At 60.5% G+C, this 20,621-nt stretch overlaps 1 protein-coding gene across 2 annotated transcripts in view; it reads right to left on the minus strand.

The window, feature by feature from the left end:
• Window positions 1-671: 671 nt before the first annotated feature.
• The window catches only part of KIRREL3 (kirre like nephrin family adhesion molecule 3), a 455,238-nt gene continuing 435,288 nt past the window's right edge, over window positions 672-20,621 (minus strand). The window contains exons 8-17 of one of the 2 annotated variants that reach the window (XM_070399200.1): window positions 19,637-19,785; window positions 18,296-18,423; window positions 17,240-17,366; window positions 12,903-13,003; window positions 10,423-10,621; window positions 9,015-9,050; window positions 5,406-5,513; window positions 3,642-3,751; window positions 1,738-1,824; window positions 672-1,118 (exon numbers count right to left, since the gene is read on the minus strand). In XM_070399200.1, the coding sequence (XP_070255301.1) occupies window positions 675-1,118; window positions 1,738-1,824; window positions 3,642-3,751; window positions 5,406-5,513; window positions 9,015-9,050; window positions 10,423-10,621; window positions 12,903-13,003; window positions 17,240-17,366; window positions 18,296-18,423; window positions 19,637-19,785 (1,489 nt within the window). In that variant the 3' untranslated portion in view covers window positions 672-674. The remainder of the gene's footprint in view (window positions 1,119-1,737; window positions 1,825-3,641; window positions 3,752-5,405; window positions 5,514-9,014; window positions 9,051-10,422; window positions 10,622-12,902; window positions 13,004-17,239; window positions 17,367-18,295; window positions 18,424-19,636; window positions 19,786-20,621) is intronic. The other variant, XM_070399201.1, reaches the window with a different exon arrangement.

Below are 20,621 nucleotides of genomic sequence, written 5' to 3' on the forward strand. Positions count from 1 at the left end.
TGATCGGGCCAGTTCCACCTCAGAGTCCAGAGGCATCAGTCCAGGGACAGAACTGCAAGAGTATGGACACGAGAAACACCGAACAAATTAGGGGCAGGCTGCCAGCCAGTGTGCGAGAGCTGGTCCTGTGGCCAGGCCGTTCCTGGCTCTGAGCAGCAGAGGGCGCTGCGGCGCTGGGGCAGCTCCGTGTCGGGGGAACCCTTCCCCCCTCTTCTCGCTAGAGTTGCACAGGGGCACAGGCGCAGGGGTAGAGCTTTTGGGCAGCAAGGGGCAGAGCTCACGGGGAGAGTGGAGAGTGATGGGCAGTTTCATGAAAGCGAAGTTCTAGCTGCCTCTAGTGCCTGTGGGAGGAGCGTAGGGAGGCGCCTCCAGGAAAGGTCTGGGGACCAGCCAGGGTCCTGCAGGGAGCATAGCGCTCAGCTGCATCCTCCTGCCTCCTCCTCCGGCACCCCCACCTCGCGCTTCTGCCGCGGCCGCTGGGGACCCAGATTTGTGCTTGATCAGGGCTTCGCAGGAGGGTGGTGGCAGAGGCAGTCGGGCTGTCCTGGAGGCTGCCAGTTCTGGGGTTCTCTACACAGTCCCCGAGCTAACTGAAGAGCCAGGATGTGCAGTGGCCCCCGTCCCCCGTCCCCCGTAGTCCCCCCTCTCCGCCTGCGCGGGCTGGACCGCGATCCTCAGACGTGAGTCTGCATCCTCCGCTGCAGGGGTCGGCTGGGGTCGGAGTTCTGCGAGGAGGACTGCGAGTGGTGGGAGGAGGAGGCCGAGGCCTTGCTGGCCTTGTCGAACTGCACGTAGCCGTCCTGCTTGCCGCTGCTGCTGACGCTGCTGTCGCACTGCGTGTCCAGGAAGGAGCTGCTGTCGCTGAGGGAGCCCCGCTGGAACTCGCGCTCACAGAGCTCAATGGACGAGCTGCCCATGCCCAGCACGAACCTCTGGCTGTAGTCATAGAGGCGGGCCTGGCCGCTCAGGGTGCTGTAGATGTTGGTGAAGGACATGCCCGTGGGCACGCGCTGCTTGCCCGCGGGGCGCAGGTCCGGCTGGCAGCTGGACAGCGAGATGGTGGGGGTGGAGTGGTGCTCCTTGAAGGTGTTGACGCTGTAGTAGCCATTGGTGGGGTCCTGGGGGGGGTGGGGGTGCGGTCAGAGCATAGCAGCGTCAGGGGCGGGCGGGCTGCACTGAGCTTCCTAGGCTGAGCGGGCCTTCCTTACACGGGTCGGGAGGCGGACAGACCAGAGGGGGGGACAGCAGGGGAGAAAGGGGGGAAGAGGGTCTGGAAGGGTTATCCCAGGGAAGAGAGGGCTGCCAGGTGTTCGGGTGGCAGCGCAGAGGGAGGGCGCTGCAGGGAAGGCGCAGGGTAGCTTTAGTGATGTCAGCACAATGCCAGGTCCTTTGAGAACCAGGCTTTGTTTTTTTTGTTTTTTGTCCAGAAGACCGATGCTTAGTTTTCAAATGCATCTGTGAAAAGGCTGTGGGGGAGGAGAGCTGGGGACCTCCACCTGAACTCGGTTGCCTCCTTAGTGTGGGGCTGAGACAGCAGGTGCTCACAGTTGGGGGGGGGGGGGGGAGGAGGGGGGGAGGACAGGGGGTCCCACCTTAGGGAGAGGAGTGGCACCTGCCCCAAGGTGACCTCTGGCCTTTCTCTTCTATTTGCTGCCATTGTCTGTCTGGACCGGGGCTTGGGCCCTCGGCGCTGAAGGCCAGGGGACACCCGGTCCTACAGCCCGGGGCCACGCCTACCTTCAGGTTCTGAAACTCCTTCTCTTCTTCTTTGAGGACCTCGAGCTGCTTGAGGACAGAGTCTTGCTGGAATTCTCCCCGCTCCATCTGCAACCCACAGATGGCTGCTCAGCGGGCAGGCGGTGGGCTAGCCGTCCACTCGCCCCAAGGAAGAGATGGAGAGGCCAACTCGAAAGAAGCCTGCATCTCTGCCTCCCACTGCCCGGCCCACAGGAGGGTGAAGGACTCAGGAGTGGGCGTGGGGGGTGGGGGTTGGGAGGGGAGAGGGGCAGGTCTCTCAGACTGAGCTCACTTCCCTACAGAGCTCTCACTTGGCTGATTCAATCCAATTCAGATTGAGCATTTCCTCAATTTCAGGGCAAGCACTGTGCTAAGGGCCAGGTACACAGAGATCAAGATACAGCTGTTCTCATCAGGATGAAGGATCTGTAGGTAAATAGTTACAGAACCTCGCCCGGCCAGTGTAGCTCAGCATCAACCCATGAACCAGGAAGTCACCGGTTCGATTCCCAGTCAGGGCACGTGCCCAAGTTGTGGGCTGGATCCCCAGTAGGGGTGTGCAGGAGGCAGCCGATCAATGATTCTCTCTCATCATTAATGTTTCTATCCCTCTATCCCTCTCCCTTCCTCTCTCTCTAAAAAAAAAAATCAATAAAAACAATCATCACAGAACTTCAACCAGTGGGCACAGGTCGGGGCCCCAGCAGGGCAGTGTGTCATCAGTGCTGGGTTTAGGGAAGGCATTCGGAAGGAGTCACCGTGAATCACGGTGACCTTGGGCCACACAGCAATGACATAGATGTACTACGTTTTCTTCCTTAACAAATACCACAATGCTGAAGAAAAAGGATCACTTCCTGTTTCTCATTCGGTCCTCAGCACAGCTGGTACAGCACCTTCGGTATTGTGGTCATTGACTTAAATGCTTTTGGGATGGAATCAAGTTAATGCTTTTGATTAATTCCTTGATTTGCCAGTGCCTAGTGCAGTGTCTGATCTACATAGAGTAGGGCTGTTACCAATGTTAGGTTTGTGTCGGATGAATGAATGAATGCAGTGGCATTGCTCTAAATTTCTGAGAATTAAAATAATACTTACACTCAAGGTGAAAAATAAAGCATAGGCAGCACACAGTGGGTGTGTTAATTAATCTAAATAACCTCAGTAGCTGCTCCCCATGTGGCATTTCTACACAAGCAGCTGACATCTCAAGAGCTGGCTGTGCTCTACAGGCTCTGGGGGTTTGCCATCTAGCCCTCAGCATGGCCCGTGTACTCTTACTTTCATCCCCATTTCCCAGATGAGCAGACGGAGGCACAGAGCAGCCCATGATCTTTCGCCCTCCGGCGTATCACCACGAGGGTTTCCTAGCAGTGTTTCAGGTTTGTTTGCACAGTTGGGAGGAGGAACAGGCGTGGGCTGCTGGAGAAGTTATGATTTGCTTATGGTATGCAAGTCAGTTCCGGAAGAGGAACCTATGCCTCTTGCAGACTTTTTCTTTTTTTGGTGGGGAGGGGGGGAGGTGGGGATTGGGACATGGTGTATATACTGAATATCTGTGATATCTGTGGGTGTAGGTGTGTAGAATGATAAGTTATATGGCAACCTCCTGTGGCTATTTATGCATGTCTTCTCTCCCTACCGAATGGCCAGGTTCTGTGAAAGCTGGGGCTGCCCCTTAGATGTTGTGGCGTCTCTAGAACCCCCAGCGCAGCAGAGCAGACACAGGATCATTCTCTTTGGGCCGAGAGCAGGCACCTGGCCTGTGATAGGGGGAAGGGCGTGTTGTGATGGATGCACTATTTCATGAAGCACCTCAGGCTCCTGGGGTGTCAGGGGGCTTGTCGTTCAGGACTTCGGGGCTCAGGGGTTGGGGTGGGGTGGGGGTAGGACAGCATTCTCACCATCAGCTGCTTGATGGTGGGGTGCTCCTCGCCCTCCCTGCCAGAGGCAGGCTCCTTGTGGACGATCTCCACGCGGATATCGTTCTTGGCCGACACAACACCTTTGAGATCTGGGCGTAAAATAGGAACTTGGAGATGACAGGTTCCGTCTGCATCCTCGGGCATCAGGGCCCGAGATGGCCAGCCCCTCCCACACCCCCGTGGCCCCCGGAGTTTACCCTCCAGCCCCCGAACCCTGCGGCTTCACCACGTCCCTCCTGCCAGCAGAACCCTGTCTAGATGAGCTGAGGGCTTTGGGCCTCAGAGCTCTGCCCCTGTGGGCTCCCGGTTGCATGCACCTCAGCCCATCACTGCAATTTCCGGGGCTTATGAGGCTGTCCTCATCCCTTTGTCCACCACACGGAGTGAGGCCCTTTCATGCTACTAAAGTCTCCCCTCTTCTGGAGGTCTTCTCTGATCCCCTGTAGCAGGCTCTGAGCTCCCCCTTCAGAGCATCACACACCTGACTGTTAGAAAGGACCTACTGGTCAACCTCCCGCCTGAAGCAGAGATATCCCTGCCATGTGGTGGTCCCACTCCCGAGTTAATGCTTTCAGGACGGAGACGGGGCAAACTCTAGAGGAGGCAGCCGGTTTTCAGTTGGCAACTTGTTAGAAAATTCTGGCTAAAATCTGGGGCCCTGGCATTTCCATGGAGAGAGTGGTGAGGGAGGTCCTGAGGCCACACCACTGGGGCATCCAGGCCGCTTAGCATGGAGTGGAGGGGAAGTGGGGGAGCACCCAGCTCTCGCCCATAGCGAAGGCTGCCACGGGGCGGGCTTACTCTGATTATTCACGTCTGCCTTGTGCTCACAGCACCGTGTTAGGGCTGCGTGGGGTCACACAAGTCATGTCCCCCCCCCCCCCCGACTGTTACACATGGGGAAACTGAGGCTGGGGTAGCTTGTGGCCCTGCCCAAGCTCCCATGTAGAAGAAGGGGGACCAGAGGACTGTGCCTGGGCGGTCTCCACCTCTGCGCTGCCGTCGCATTTGCCACGTCTGCGTGTGTCCGTCACGTGGAACGTCAGTGCTGTGTCCGGGATGGGAACTCGACACGCACACGATCTTCAAGAATGCTCAGACACCGAGATTTTATTGCCCGGGACGGAAGGAAGGTCTTTAAAAGTCTGCACAGCCCTAACCGGTTTGGCTCAGTGGATAGAGCGTCGGCCTGCGGACCGAAGGGCCCCAGGTTCGATTCCGGTCAAGGGCATGTACCTTGGTTGCAGGCACATCCCCAGTAGGAGGTGTGCAGGAGGCAGCTGATCGATGTTTCTCTCTCATCGATGTTTCTAACTCTCTATCCCTCTCCCTTCCTCTCTGTAAAAAAATCAATAAAATATATTTTAAAAAAAAAGTCTGCACAAAGAGATCCCTTGGATGGCTTTTTGTTTCTCGTGTGTGGGTGACCAGCTTTTCAGGTTGGACTTGCTGGCCCCGGAGGGCGGGATTTCTAGCATTCTCTCCGGCTACACGTGTTCAATCCCCAGTGCTGGCTGACTGCCATGTCGGGGGAGGCTTAGTGCAGTCCAGCTCCCCCTCGGTGGAGTGCCCACTATGTGCCCGATGCCCGCAAAGCACTGCTTGTCTGGAGATGGGCATGGCTCATCCCTGCCCGCAGCTCCCAGCACCACCTGGGTGCCTCCTGCTCACTTGCTCTGGGGGCGGCCTAAGCCTGGCTTTCTCTCTGTCCCCCTCCCCGAGATCCCGGGGCCCCTCCCGTACTTCTCTGGGAGCGGGCACAGCAGAAGGCCACGATGGTTGCCATGAGCACGAGGAAGGCCACGCCGGCTCCCACGGCCACCCCGATGATGACGGCCATCGGCACGGACTCTGTGGGAGAGAAGCAGGCACAGCTGACCAGGGATCCAGCAGCCCACGGTCCCCGGGGCCTCACCCAGTTCCCACGGGTGCAGCCTCTGCCAAGCGGGGCTAGAGCCCTGCACAGGGCCCTTCCGGGAAGTGCCTGCAGGGGGCGCTGGGCAGGCCCAGGCAGAGTCTAACAAGGGCAGCTCAGGTGGGACATGGGGACGGGGAGAGGGCAGGAGGAAGACAGGGGAGCAGCGGTGGTGGAAGAGGGAGGCAAGCAGACAAAGGAGGGGGCCGCGGAGGGGACAGGGGAGGTGAGAGGCAAGGCTGGCACGTTAGATCTCCAGGGGGTTCAGCCCGTCCATCACGCAGTGGCTGAAAAATCGTCCCCAAGTCCTGGCTTGTCTTTGGAAAATGACTGTGGTCACTGTCCTTGTCAGTTCGGGTTGCATTTTCCTTCTCGTCCCTTTCCCAGGTGCAAGAGGCTGGGCACAGACACCTAGCCTTTAGAATTAGTCCTCAGGTCGGAGCAGCGCCCCCTAGGGGCCTGCTGGGCATTTGCAGTTGTAGGTGTCAAGCCCATCTTCTGAGCCAGGAGAGCAAGATGACAACTCTCTCCTCTTTAAGGAGAAGTGCCCCTTTTCCTTGCCCGCGCCCCCCCACGCCCCCAGTCCTGCTCCTTCCTCTCCTAGGCCAGTCCTCTGGGCATCCTGGTAACTTTTCTCAAGGGGCCCAGGACTGCAGCTAGGCAAAGCCCTGCTCCTGGCTGGGTCTCTGTGGTCTGTGCCTGCCCCAGCCCAGGAGAGATGAGGGTAGGGAGGGTGGTGTTGGGGCTGGGGTTTGGGGGGTGCTCTTCCAGTGGCTGCATATGGGGCCTGAGCACATGATGTGGGGCCTGGAATAGTCCATGGAGAATAGAACTGGAGACTGCAGGGGCACCGAGACCTGAGGGCCCAGAGTCCACATCTCTCATTTACAGATGGAAACACCGAGGCCCAGAGAAGTCAAGTGACTTGGTCAAGGACACTCAGCATCAGTAGGGCCAGGGCAAATCTGGGTCTCCTCTCACCCCTCCCCCCCAACCCCCCCCCCCCTCCGATCCTGCCCCACTCCGTCCACTGTATCACACAGCAGCCGCCAAATCTCCCATGCTCCGTACGGCCCAGACGCCATTACTTCTGAGCAACTTACTTAACCTCTCTTATCTGTGAAGTGGGATGGTTACACTGCCCAGGCAGCGCTGTGCTACGGGGTTGAGGTGAGGGAATGCAGCTAAAGGCCTCGGAACTGAGCCTGGGCCCCAGACCTATTCGGCCTCCGGCCTGTTTCCATATGGGAAGGAGGATTGTCTCGGATCTAAATCGTAAAGAGAGGAAATTTCCTCATAGCGTTAGTACTCCCTCCCTCCAGCCCACTCCACATTCCCAATGTGATGGTGGGACATGTAGTTGTTTGTCTTGGGCTGTGGGTTAACCTCTCATTGTTAGTTTATTTAAAGAGGAGAAGAGTCCGGCTGGCGTGGCTCAGTGGTTGAGTGTTGACCTATGAACCAGGAGGTCACGGTTCGGTTCCCGGTCGGGGCACATGCCCAGGTTGAGGACTCGATCTCCAGTGTGGGGCGTGCAGGAGGCAGCTGATCAGTGATTCTCTCTCATCAGTGATGTTTCTATCTCTCTCTCCTTCTCCCTTCCTCTCTGAAATCAATAAAAATAAATTTTATAAAAAGGAGAAGAAAACTGCAACCCTGGCCCTTGGGGATGCTGCCTGGGGGAGGCGGTTGGTCCCTGCCTGGCCGGAGAAGGTGCGGATGGTTGGCGGCGGCAGCGGTGGTGATGGTGGTGATGCCGGTACATCCTTCTAGCCCAGGACTCACACACCAGCTCCCTGTGACCTGCCTGCTGGTGGCCGGGGCCACTGTGGGAGAGGCAGGGAGGGTGGGGAGGAGGTCGGTGGGGCAAACGTTCAGGGATGGACAATGCAGGTGCTTGGGGAGTTTCCACAGTCAGGAGCGAAGGACTGGACCTCGGTGACCTTGCTCTGACACACGGAGGATTCTGTCTCCGGTTTTCATTCCGTCGGGAAAGGGAAACTGCTTTGGAAGCTCGCTGGCTCTGTGCGTTTGCGTTTGATTGATTTGGGCTTGACCTGGGTTCTCTTCCGCTACCTAGCAAGTTTCCTTGGAATGACTTGGTCTTGTCTCGGCGGAGCTCAGAGTCCAGGGGTGACCATGGAAGGCTCCCGAACCTTCTGGGCCTCACTTGGGGTCTTGGCTGTGAAACCAGAGAACCAGGGAAGCCCATTCTGCCTCTGACATCCTGTGAGCCACCTGTCCCCCAGCTGTTTGCACCTGGATGGCACCATCTTATCTGGAGAAGGAGGGCAGGGGCAGAGAAGGGCCTGACGGAGGCGAGGGGGTTGGGGGGAGGGGTTGGGTGGCATTCCTCTGTGCCTGGCCTCCTGAGGTCTGGCCTCTGCCCTCTGTGCTGGTGGTCCTTTCCTGGACACAGCACCCCTCCAATGTCCCCAGGAGAGAGAGGGACTGGGGGGAGGAGCCGCCTTCCATTCAGCCTCCTCTTTATCTGAGGAGGTGGAGTCCCAGCCAGGAGGGGGCAGGGACCTCTCGGTGAGGGTGGACAGACACATGTGGGATAGAAGCAGCAGGAGACACCATGGCCAGCATCAGGAGGGGCTCAGAGGGGCCTCGGGAGGACAGCCGGAGGCTGACGACTCGATCCTGAGCGGGCCTGTGCCCCACTGAAGCGGGTTGAAGGAACTGACCGGCCCCAGCTCCTTTCTGGGCCAGCGTGGTGGGGGAACCAGGGCAGAGGACCCACACCCTCGGCCTGTCCTTGGTCAGCCTGGGGGATCAGGTTTGCAAGGCCCTGATCCTCTTTGCTGGGTTTCTGCTTGGAGGGGGGGGGGGGGGGTGGTGGGGGACCATTTCCTGTGGGGCCCAAGACAGAGCAGCTCAACCCAGGGATCCTGACAGCCACTCTGGGGCCAGGTGCCTCGGTGGAGGGCGGTGCCTTGTGGTGGGACAGTGCCCTGGGGAATGGCAGGCGAATGGCAGGCGTGGGGAGCAGGCAGCCACGAGCAAGCATGGATTAGCATGGATGGCGCAGACCACAGCAGGCTGGAGGCCCTGGCCCCTGGAGGCCCCTGCTGAGCTGGTGATGATGTGAGAAGCAGGAAGGGCAGGAAGATCATGGAGATAGAGGGAGGCTGTCCCAGAGGGCAGGAGCCAGGGTTTTGAAGGGAAGGGACTGGAGGAATAGAGCAGGGGGAACAGGAGCCTGGTCCCTGCAGCAAGCAGCCTGTGGCTCTGGGGGCGTCTGGGGTTCCTTGACCCGTGTGGCTGGGAACCCCTCTCCCTGCTGCTCTGATTGCACTGACCCCTCGAGATGGGGGAGGGCGGAGAAGTTAGCGGCCTGCACAGGCCTCCCTACTCCCTTTGGGGTTCCCTCCCCCACTAGCCCTGAGGTCCCTTTCCCCCAGCCCAGGGAGTTCTCATGTCTCCTTCCGTACCTGCTTCCAGCCCGGCTCCCGACTTCATTTCCGAACCTGTTTGGAAATAAAGCAAGCGTCCACCGCCAGGGCCTGTGGGGTGGGACTGGGGGGACCGCCACCTGCAGGGGTCTGGGGTGCGGGGGCTCCCTCCTCAGTCATGCCTTCGGGACTCCCCAATAGACCCAGGCCATCCCAACTGAACTCAGAGAGACCTAGAGGCTCAGGGGGAAGGGGCCAGAGAGAGAAGTCAAGGCTGGTGGGGGGGGGGGGGGTGGTGGTTCTGGGAGGGGAGTGAGAACACTAAGGGGAGAGCATGGGGGGCGGGGGGTACCAAGGGGAAGACATGGAGGGGAAGCAACAGGCACCGGAGGTTTGGGATGATGTGTGGATGATGTTATGCAAAGTATGTGCAAAGCATTATGCGCAGCAGCACCTATTAGGGGAGAGGGGTGGGGAGACCCTGTGACCCACAGGGTCCTGGAGGCCCGAGGGCCCAGCGGGGACCACCTGCTTGGCCCAGAGCCTTTGCCAGGGCCTGACAGCCTGTGGGGGGGGGGCCTTCATCTTGGAGGGGTCAGAGAGTGCAAGGTCTGCAGCCCATCTCAGGACCCAGTGTGCAGCGGCTGCCCGGAGCTCCCCCGGATCCCACTCCGTGCACCCCACCCCCGCCCATGTGAGACCTTTGAGCAGAGACTGGAGTTCATGACCAGGAGCTGGGCAGTCTGCACCCAGGGTCACAGTGAACCTACCCCCTCCCTCCTTCTCCTCCTTCTCACCTCCCCTGCCCCTCCCACTGAACCCTTCTGCCCAGAACAGCTCCCCTGGCTGCCTCTTGCTCAGCCCCTTGGTCCAGGAGTCTCCCATGTCCCAAGGGAACTGCAGAGGGTCTGGGCTCCCCCACACAGTGGTTAGGGCAGCTCAGTTGCCTCCCTTTAGCTCAGCTTGGGTGCCTCTGGGGGACTTTGGGGTGTCTGGACTGGCTTGTCCTGCTAACTGGCTAGGCCAGGTTCCCCAACACATCCACCCTGGGGTCTCCCTGTGTCCCTCCCAGGGTCACAGGCTTCCCCTCAGCGGATCACATGGTCCTGAGGGCACCTTGGTGTCAGACCGGGTAAATGCTGAGCGCAGGCAAGCGGGGCCTTTACAAGGTGCTGGCGGCTCAGCGTGGCCATGAACTTGGCCTGCTCTGGGGTCCCTTTCCCTGAAACTCACCCTGACAGGCCACCTCCCTGAGCAGCTTCCTACCCCTCTGGCCTCCTGGCCTCCTGTGCGGGCTCCGCCCCGGCCTCAAGGCTGCCTGGCGGGTGAGCGGAACACTGCGGCCTGTCCTCGGTCCTACCCGCTCACAGCCTCACTAGGCCTCTGGGCCCCCAGTGCCTGGAGGCCTTGCCCGGCCCTGCCCGGGGCGGGAGGGTCCCCGTCCCACCTTGCTCCTTGAGCCGGATGATCTCGGTGTCGGAGCCGAAGCTGTTCCAGGCGGTGCAGTTGTAGATGGTCTGGAAGTCGGCTCGCACGATGTTGCTGATGGTCAGCGTGGAGATGACACCCTCCTCCGTGCTGACCGTCTCCACTGTGTAGCGCCCCGACGTCCCCGACTCCAGCACGTTCTCCTTCCACGACCAGGCCTGCCCGGGGTGCCAGAATCAGGAGGAGACCCCACCTGGGCCACCCACATGGGGACCACCGCGTCGCCTCGTGCTGCAGGGCTGGCGCTGCCAGGCTCACATGCACGCCCGCTGTCACCAGCCCCGGCACACGTACACACAGGTACACGCACACCCCAACACACTGCCAATGTGCATGCACCACACATACATAACACATGCCACAGCACATGCGCACAGCACCCCACCCCACACAGTGACAACCTGTGCACACACACACGCACACACACACATGTACACATGTACATGCACGCACGTATATGCACACGCAAAGGCTGGGCACCTCGGGGGGCATGTCCTTCAAGAAGGGTCCTCATGTGCATTGGCACTGGACACCTCTCCAGGCCAGTGAGAGAGTCCGGGCAGTGATGGGAGCCCCCCTGGGCTGGGACCCCCTGGGCTGGCCTGTGCCGGTGTCGCCCGGATGCTCCCACCAGCCTGGTGCTGCCCCCTGGCTGCTGGAGGTAGAGGACCAGCCCAGAGGGGCTGACTCTAGTTTTGTTACTTTTTTTTTTTTAACCCTAACCCGAAGATATTTTTTTCTATTGATTTATTTTTAGAGAGTGTGGAAGGGAGGGAGAGGGAGGGAGAGGGAAACATTGATGTGAGAGAGACACATCAATTGGTTGCTCGGGCGCGTGCGGGATTCAGCCTGCGACCAAGGTACGTGCCCTTGACTGGGAATCGAACACACGATCCTTTGGACCGGGGGCCGACGCTCTAACCTCTGAGAGGAACTGGCCAGGGCTAGTTCGTTACCTTTGTGTCAGGTCTGGACACAACTATGTTCCCAGAGCTGTGATCACCTTAATCTAGCTCGGTTTCCAGGGGTGATCGCTGAATCTCCCCCTGAGCTGCTTCACCCGCAAACACGGGAGGCCCCTGCATGCCCTGTTGGCTCAGGTTCCCGAGAATGTGGTCCTGCAGGTAGGACCGCACTCCGAGGGCCCCGTACTGTTGACCTTCTTGGGCGTGGGCTGTCCTGTGCCTGGTGGGCTGTGCGGCAGCACCTGCCTTTTTCTCGCAGAGCCAGCAGCACCCTCCAGTGTGACAACCCACGGGGTCTCCAGGAGACGCCATGCACCCCCTGGGGCCGAAACCGCCCCGTGAGAACCCACCGCGGCTAGAGTTAGACACTACGCAGAGGAAGACTGAGTATGCGAGAGTGAAGGGGATGGGCGACAATGGGCGTGTGTTGTGCTTATAATTAAAAAATAATAATAAAAAGAGTGACGGGAACGGGGAGGTGTAGGTACTCGTTCTCTGTGTGAATTCTTGCAATCTTTGTGTGTCTTTCAGTGAGTTAACGGAATGCCCGAGAGAGTGTGTTAGAATAATACCGCCCTAGTAATCCCTCGTGTACAGGATGGCACCTGAGTGGGTGCTGCCTCCACGCCCCAGCTGGGTATGCCCCCCCTCCCCCGCCTCCCTGGCACTGCTGGCCCATGAGAAGTAGAACTGCCCCTCGGAGATGGGCCTTGAGCTTCCTAATCACAATCCCTGCCTCGCCTCCCCCAGTGCTGCCCAGGGTTCACCCTCCTGGGTTTATGCCTGGGCGTCCACCAGCTTCAGGTGGGCTGGGCACAAGGCTCCCTGTCACCAATGCCAGTGCCTGGAGGGCTAGGCGTGGACTGGGGCTGCCTCAGCTGCACTGCGTGGAGATACGGGTGCTGAGAAAGGGTGTGGTGGTGAGGGGAACAAGGACACTTTTAGAGAGAAAACTTGATGAATGAGGCAGCTTTCGTTCTCCATGACGGAGGCTGAGAGGGGGACTCTGGAGGCGCGGAGAGAGGTTTGCCACTATAACTGCACTCTGCGTAGGATTTGGCCAAGAACTTGAACCCAGGAGGGTGTAGAAATCGTGTATCTTTCTTTCTCCCCTGCCCCCCCCCATTTGCTTCCCTTCTCTCCCACTTGCTTCCCTGCTCCCCCACTTGCTCTCTGCTCCCCCTACTTGCTCCTCTGCTCCCCAACTTGCTCTCTGCTCCCCCCACTTGCTCCCCTGGCCCCAGGATGCAGAATTCTGTTAGAACTACTGATGCCAGCGCCCATCTCCAGGGCAGGGAGGCATGACCCTGCAGGACAGCCTGCTCTGAAAGAGGAGACGGCCCGCCCTTGACTTTTGTCCTCAGGACGCCTCTCCCAGAGAGCCAGGGGGAGTGAGGGAGCCCAGGTGTGGCTGGCTCCCCGGGGGCCCACAGCTCTGGGCGGTTGCGATCCCCTTCCCGCCCTGAGCACTCACTATTCGGTCAGGCGGCGGCGTGCTCCGGATGAAGCACTTGATCTGGCCCTTCTCCCCGTGGAGGGCGTGCTGGGTCTGGGTGCTGGAGATGATGGGGGGGCCTGTGGGGGAAACAGATGGCGTCAGGGATTCAGGAACAGCAGGTCCCTGGCTGGGCCCCTCATGGAGGGGGGGCCTCAGTTTATTCATTTTGTCAGTCATTCAGCAGACACGTCCTGAAGGCTTGTGCGTACCAGGTGAAGTGCAAGGCGTCCATCACGGACCTCTTAAGGCAGTGGTTCTCAACCTTCTGACCCTTTAAATAGAGTTCCTCATGTTGTGACCCAACCATAAAATTATTTTCGTTGCTACTTCATAACTGTCATGTTGCTACTGTTATGAATCGTCATGTAAATATCTGATCTGCAGGATGGTCTTAGGCGACCCCTGTGAAAGGGTCGTTCGACCGCCAAAGGGGTCGCGACCCACAGGTCGAGAACCGCTGTCTTAAGGGGTCATGAGCGGGTGTCTCTGAGTCAGAAGGCCCAGAAGACATTGCAGGGGTTCAGAATGAGTCACCCCTACATGTGCTGCTGTGGAGTGTGGGCTCCAGAGAAACTCCCATCTCCCCTTAACTGCCTGTAAGAATTTAAACGAGGGGCCTCCCCTGTAATGAGAGGGTCCGAGAGAGCATTTCTGACCTGTGTGCACAGCAGGGCCGACTGTGAGTGACTGAGCATCTGCTGCTCTCACCGTCCTGCTCTGACCTCCCCCTGCAGCCCCAAGGTGCCCGCCTACCTTCTCCTTAGCTCGGGGTGCCATGTTCACCTCCTTTTAACTCCCTTGTCCCCCTCTCACGCGTGTGGAGCTCCCGTAGGCACGCATGTAATTAAATTAGGTGATGATCTCTTGTTAATCTGGCACAGACCGGTTCGATTACTCCACCAGCCGAAACCACCAGAGGAGGGAGGGGGGTCTCGCTTTCTCCACAGCAGAAATGACCGTGGGAAGAGTGGGCGAGTGTTGGGACCCCAGGCGCGTACGGATGAAGTGCCAGCGGCTCAGAGGAGAGAGGGTAGTTCTACCTGGCGGATAGGGAACGGGAATGCTTTGTGAAGGAGGTGGTCCGCCTTTGAAGGGAGTGGGGGGCTGCCAGGGAGGAAGGGTATAGCAGTGCTAAGTGAGCCGGCACCTCCGCCTTAGCCAGCTGTTCCAGTCCAAGCCATTTTCTCAGGTCTCCTGTAGAGGGCGCGCTTGCCTAACAAACGGGGTGTCCTGGGCAAGGCTGAGCTTCGAGGGTGGCAGCAGAGAAATGGTGTGTGATGTTGAGGGGGTGCAGAAAGAATCACCCCGGAGAGGCACAATGCACTGGGCACTTCTTAGCTCTCTTCTCACACAGGTCTCAGGAGATCCCAGATGGCCCAGGTGAGAGCGTGGCACCAAAGGTGACCCCTACACCTTCTCATCCAGCTTGTGCATATGTGTGTGTACACGTGGGTGTGCACGTGTGTGCATGTGTGACAAGGCACAGTTTGTGCATATGCATGTGCGCGTGCGTGCACGTGTATGCATGTGTGCTTGTGCGCGTGTGACAAGGCACGGCTTGTGCACATGCGTGTGTGCACGTGTGTGCGTGTGCATGTATGTATGCTTGTGCACGTGTGACAAGGCACGGTCCTGGAGTACCTGTCTCCGTGGCTGCATCCGACAGCCTAGCCAGTCTATCTGAATCCAGCAGTGCTTCTTGTCTAGTCTGCCTTTTATCTACCCCCAGTCTCCTGGCTGATGCCCGCCTGGCCTGGCCAATGGGCGAGCTGCTAGTCTGTCATTTCTGCAGCCAGCTCCCTGGCTGGGTGGGCAGTAGAAGCCAGGGGTGAGAGGGTGGAGGCCCCTGTGCCGTCTTCCCAATCCTTTGGGTAGAGGCCAGGACTCAGGTGGCAGGAAGCGAGGGAGGCAGAGAAAGGGACCCCAGGACAGGTAATATTATGCTGGGAACAAAACAAAACCCGCTGCCAACGTAATTGCTGTTTATTAGCCGCCTTAATTAAACCGGATTTGCATTTCTATGAGTAGCTCTCAGCCGTGGGGGAAAAAAGCGACTGGGAGACACACTCAGGTGACTTTTTGAGCTCAGGATGCAAATGGCTTGGAGCTGAGGAGGGCAGATGTGGGGGACCCTCCAGATGAGGGCTTCCACACTCAGCTGGCTGTACAAGTGGGCTGAGGCCTGGGCGCCAGGAAAAGGCAGGAGGGCCGGGCTTTGTTCTGCGGCTGGGATGGAAGTGAGGAAATCAGATACCGCCCCCCGCCCCCCAGGAGCTAGGCATCCTGGGGGACTCTCAGGCATCTGTTAAAGGGCTTCGTAAAAGAAACCAGAACTCAGAATCGAGGTGGATGGGGCTGAGGGAGTCACTGCGCAGCTGTCACAGGGCTCATCTCCCCTTCCTGAGATCCTGGAGTGAGCAAAGCAGCCGGCATCTGTGCCCGCCGACCCCCGGAGGGCAATGGCTGGAGGTCCCCAGCGGCTCGGATTTGTTCTGAAGAAAACCCCATCATTCTGGATCCCTTCAGAAGGCCAGATCCCCCCCGCCCAGTTCAGGCACCGTCCTTCCACCTGGTCTGCAGGAGCCCAGGCGCTGGCAGGCTCCCCTCCCTGGCCACTTACTCCACCCCTGCCTCAGGGCGAGATGCCCCTCGTTCAGCAGCCACAAACAGCTTCCTTGCTGCACTCCCATCCCTGGGGCATTCTCTTCCTGGCCACTCAGGGGGGCTCAGCAGGATTGGAGGCGGGAAGGGGGAGGGGGAGGGATAGAGAGCCAGACCCTGGAGGGAGCAGATTGACTCCTGGGCAGATGCCCAGGCCCAGGCTGGGGTGTCCCTGTCCCTCCAAGATGTTGGTTACCTCCCCAGGAAACCACTTCAAACCTCTGCTGGGAATCCCCGAATGTCTAAAGGGACAATGGGTTGTCAGTCCCTCCTTAGTCGCCCCGGTTACCCCAGAAACAAGGAGGCTCCTTTCAAAGCTTCAGGCTTGGGGGCCCCAGAGGCCTCTGTGAGTCGGAGGGTCCCCAGACTGGCTGGTCCTGGGCGAGTCATGGGCCAGCACTGCCCAGCGCCCTCCCAGGGCTGGCATTAGGGTGTGGGGGGAGGGGGCGCGCGTGAGATTTCACCAAGGCCTGGTGCCCAAGCTGAGTGTCAGACCCAGAGCGGCAGGAAAAGGCTGCTGCCTGTTGCCATGGATACATGGAGGCGCCACCAGATGCTGTTATTTTTAGCCTGCGGTGCCCATTTGCTGGTGGCGTCCTAGGGACACACAGGAAAGGCAGGAAGGCCCCTGAGGCAGGGCTCTGTCCAGCACAGGTGGCCAGGGAGCACTCAGGGGTCTGGGTGGGTAACCCCTCTCGGGCTGCCATAGCCTGTGGGGTCATGGAGAGGAAAGGAAATAGATGGAGGGGGGTGGTTAATGGGGACAGCAGGGGGGGTGGCTAAGGGGGCACCGAGCTGGTTAGTTTTCTATCAAAGCGGGCGCATCCATGCGGCTTCCTGGGTGGAGATGAAGCCACCTGGGACTCGGCTCAGCCCTGTCAGATGGGGGGTGGGGCGTGGAGCAGATGGGGGGGCAGGCTTGCAAGGGGCCCGGGCATGACAGACACCAAACAGGACACCAGGAACCCAGCGGCGGGGGAGTTTGGAGGAGGCAGAGGGACTGGCCTTCGTGTTTCTCACCCTCTCAAACCACCGTGGGTTCCAGACCGTGGCCCAGGCTGCCTCACAGCGGGGGGCCCGAATCTCTGTCCCGGTGCCAGCCAGGCCTGGTCTCGGCCCCGTCCCCTACACGCTGCATGTAGCAGTCATCCAGTGCCTCCGGCTGTGTCCTCGGGAGGCGTGCAAGCCCTCTCCTGCTGCAGTGGCTTTTATTATATGCAACAAGGCACCTCCCCACCCCTTAGCGGGACCCCCGCCCCCCAGCACTTGGTCTTGTCCAGTTGGGTGGCTCTATTGCAATGGGAAGGGGCCAATCCAGAGTCCAGAGATGCGCCCTAAATTCCCGCCAGGGCCGAGGTCAAGTTAAAGGATAGGTATGGCTTTGGCTGCCCAGTGACCCCTGACCCTTTTCCTGGCCAGGATAAAACTCGTCGGCTACCACTTTCAGGGCTGAGACCCTTAGGAGAGAAAGAAGGAGAGAGGTGTCTGGGCTCCAGCATAGACTCGTGCACCCATAGTCGGGGGTGATGGCCAGGTCCAGATGGATGACAGTCCCGCAGGTCACTGCCTGGGACCCAGACACGTTGGGTCCCTCTCCTCTCCCCCCCCCCTCTCCCCCCCATCGCGGCAGGAGTTGCGGGGAGGGGTCTTACCATTGACAGTCAGGGTCACCTCTCGCTCCCCGGCCCCCACCCGGGGCACCACGGCTCTGCACACATACTTCCCAGCATCCTCCTGGCGGACGGCTTTGAGGGTCAGGGTCTTCTCGTTGCTCAGGACCTAGGAGAATCGGGGAGCATCAGACACAAAGAGTGGGGGCGGGCGCTCTCTGTCTTTCAGGACCAGAGAGTCCTCCTCGGACAGGCCTGGTGAAAGCCCACGTGTCCGGCATCTCAGGAAGAACAGGGCCGGAGCAGGGGGTGAGGGGGTGGAGCGGGGAGGGGGGGAGGTCGACGGTTACTGCATAGCACCTGCGTGTAGGGGAGCCCACACCACAGAGGGTGGGCTGCAGCCCTGGAGGTGGGGTGCGGAACAAGTGTGGAGGAGTGGGACTCGCTGGCTGTGCCCAAGGCGGTCTCAGACAGGGAGGGGCTGCCCACCCACCGGCACCAGGCTGGCTCCCCGAGCAATGACCCTACAGCTGACCTTCTTTGAAGGCCCCTGGACCTGCCTCTCCCAGTCATTCCCAGTATCGCTTTGGGATGTGGTTTGGGGGGACGAAAAGAAAGCACTGGCTAGCTCCGAGTGGGCATCCTGGCTTCTGCCTCCCCCACCTCCCGCCCGGCTCTGGCTGGTCCTCTGGAGACAAGCGCCTTTGCACACTGAGGCACAGAGAGAGCAACGCGAACCCAAAAGCTAACGGGTGAGTTAACTGTGCCTCTCACTCCTAGTGTGGGGTGACCCCCAGCTGTTCCTCCCCGGGTCACAGCGGGAAACCCACAGCGGCTGCTGTGTGAAGGGCCGAGGAGGTGCCTGTGGGTCCCTGGGGTGCCCTCTTCTCTTTCTGGAGCCTCTTCCTGTAGCTCACCGGAGGCTGACACCCCGGTGTAAGAGTGACGGGGCCCTGGCAGGCAGGGCACCCAGGACCGGGGCCCCCCAACCCAGGCAGAGGCCCCTGGGACCGGGGCCTCCCAACCCAGGCAGAGGCCCCTGGGACCGGGGCCCCCCAACCCAGGCAGAGGCCCCTGGGGTCTGAGCTGCGGACTCACCACGCCGGAGCCCCGTTTCATCCAGACGATGGTCAGGGAGGGGTTCCCGGTCCAGGCGCAGCTGAAGACGGCCTCCGAGCCCAGATCCACGAGCAGGGACTGGGGCTCCGATGTTATCCGGGGCCCGACTGTGACGGGTGAGGGACAGACAGGCGCAGTGGGCCGGGGGCTCTGGGGACCGCCTTGCGGCTGCCTCCCTTCCCCCATCTGGTGCCTGGGCCACCTCAGCGTGCGCCAGCCCAGGCCCTCACACTTCAGTCCTCTGCCCTTGGGCCTCGGGTCGGGGAGTAAGGGAAAGGCCTCCCGCCTGGATGGACAGCACCAGCCGAGGAAAAAGGCTCCGGCCCCCTTTGTGCCTGGATATGCCCCCAGGGCTCTCCCATCCCCTTCCCTCTGTCCTGGTCCCAGGAAGCCCCCATCCCAAGGTGCGGGCAGAGGGGCCCTCCTCCTTGTGCCTAAAGACCTTCATGTGTCTGCTCTCAAGTCAAGTGGCTGCTCCCGGAGCCTCCGGCTCCCTAGGGGCTCTGACCTATGGAATGAAGTGGCCAGGTGGCTCCCTGGTGTCCCTACCTCTGCTCTCAGGCTGTCCTCTGTCCCAGCCCCTTCCGGCCTCTTGTTCGAGCTCACGTGTTGCCCACACCCCTGCTACGTGGCGGGGTTACTGGAGGCTCCTCTCTGCACCCCCTTCCCCAAGCCTCCTGCAGACCAAGCCTGGCCCCACACTGAGAATGATGGTGAACGTTTAGGCTCTGGACAGAGGGTGTGCAGGGAGCGGCTTTCAGGGAGGGAGAGTGAAATCTGGGGTGGGGTCAGAGCCTGGACGAGCCCCCTGGTGTGGGAGGGAGCACAGTGCTCAGCTGAGGCCCTGGGGGGGAGGGAAGGGGCAGGTGTAGAGGAGTGTGGGAAAGGGCTTTAACGCTGGAAAGGGCCGCAGAGGAGCGAATGGTTGTCGCTGTGATGCAGCCAGCTGCCCATCGGCTGGGAGGTCTCTGCCAGGCCCCCGGGAGGAGGGGCACCTCGGGGAGCCCTGAAAGGGAGGGATAGGCTGGGGGTGGGGACAGGCAGTGTTTTGCTTGGAGCTTGGCCTCAGGCCTCATCCTGCTGCCTCCACACAGTGTGACCTCGGGTCTCCGTCCCTTCATCTGCCTCACGGGAACCATGACTGCCTCCCTGTGTTGTCATGAGGCCGCCACAGGAGGAGGCTCTTTGCACAGGGCGCAGCTCCGTGAGCTGGCGAGACCTGGCACGCTGTGTGCAGGGGGCCAGCACCGGTCCCCGGGCCCTGAGCAGAGACCACCCGGGGCCCGCGCCCCCAGGGGGGCCCCCAGACGGGGCACTCACAGTAGACGTCCACGGTGCGGCTGATGTTGGTGCTGCCCAGGGCGTTGGTCACCTCGCAGGAGACGGGCTCCGAGAAGTACGTGTAGTCCACGGTGGCTCGGTACACCTCTCCCGATGCCTCCTTGATGATCTGGCCCCGCTTGGCCCACCTGCAACACAGGCCCCGAGGGCTGTGGTGGCCTCGATGGCCAGGGCGCCCCTCCCGCCCGGGGGACGGTTCTCTGGGAGCTGGGCGCGTCCAGTCCACAGAGAAGGAGCCGGGCCTGGGGCAGCGGGCAGCCCCTGCAGGGTCCCTCCGGGGACCTCCAGGCAGGGCGGCTTCCAGGGCTGGGGAGCAGTTGGCAGTGCAGGTGGCGGGCTTCGGTCTGAGGGTCACCAGGCGGGCAGTGGCACTGGACGAGTGGGTTATTCTGGAGGGAGGAGGTCTGGCTGTTTGGTCGGTCAGCCATCTGGCCGGCTAGGCGATGGGTAACACCCTGGCAGTCCCCAGACGGCGGGCCACCCGGCTCTGAGCCTGTCAGGGACCCTGTCCTGGCCGCGTTGGAAAAGAAGGAGGCTAAGTCCGCGACCTCAGAGGCCAAGGTGTCATGGCGTGTGCCCACACCTGTAGGCATACCCCCCCCCCACACCCCAACACATAGAAATGAGGCTCCAGGAAGTCGGGGTCCACGCGAGGTGAGAAGCTGAGAGAGAGGGGTTAGCAGAGCTCCCGACCGCCCCTCCCCTCGGCCAGTTCTCTCAGCTCTCCTGTCCCGGCTCCTGTCCCCAGAGTAGGTCCCCTCACGGTGCCCCTCTCTCCCTTCCACCCTCCCCCTCCCCAGGGATGACGCTTGCCCTTTTTTCTGTGCCGTTTCCACCCTCCCTCCCTTGTCTCGCTCCTCAGAGGCCTCGGCTCCATCTGTCCTGGTTTGTCGGAAAGGCAGGAGGAGGGCTGTGCTGACTTCTTTCATCAGCCAGTCATCCGACCAATCAGAGCCAGCGGAGG

Source organism: Myotis yumanensis, unplaced genomic scaffold, assembly GCF_028538775.1.
Source record: "Myotis yumanensis isolate MYYU_CA2020_CCGP unplaced genomic scaffold, mMyoYum1.0.hap1 SCAF_19, whole genome shotgun sequence".
In the NCBI taxonomy this organism is placed as follows: domain Eukaryota; kingdom Metazoa; phylum Chordata; class Mammalia; order Chiroptera; family Vespertilionidae; genus Myotis; species Myotis yumanensis.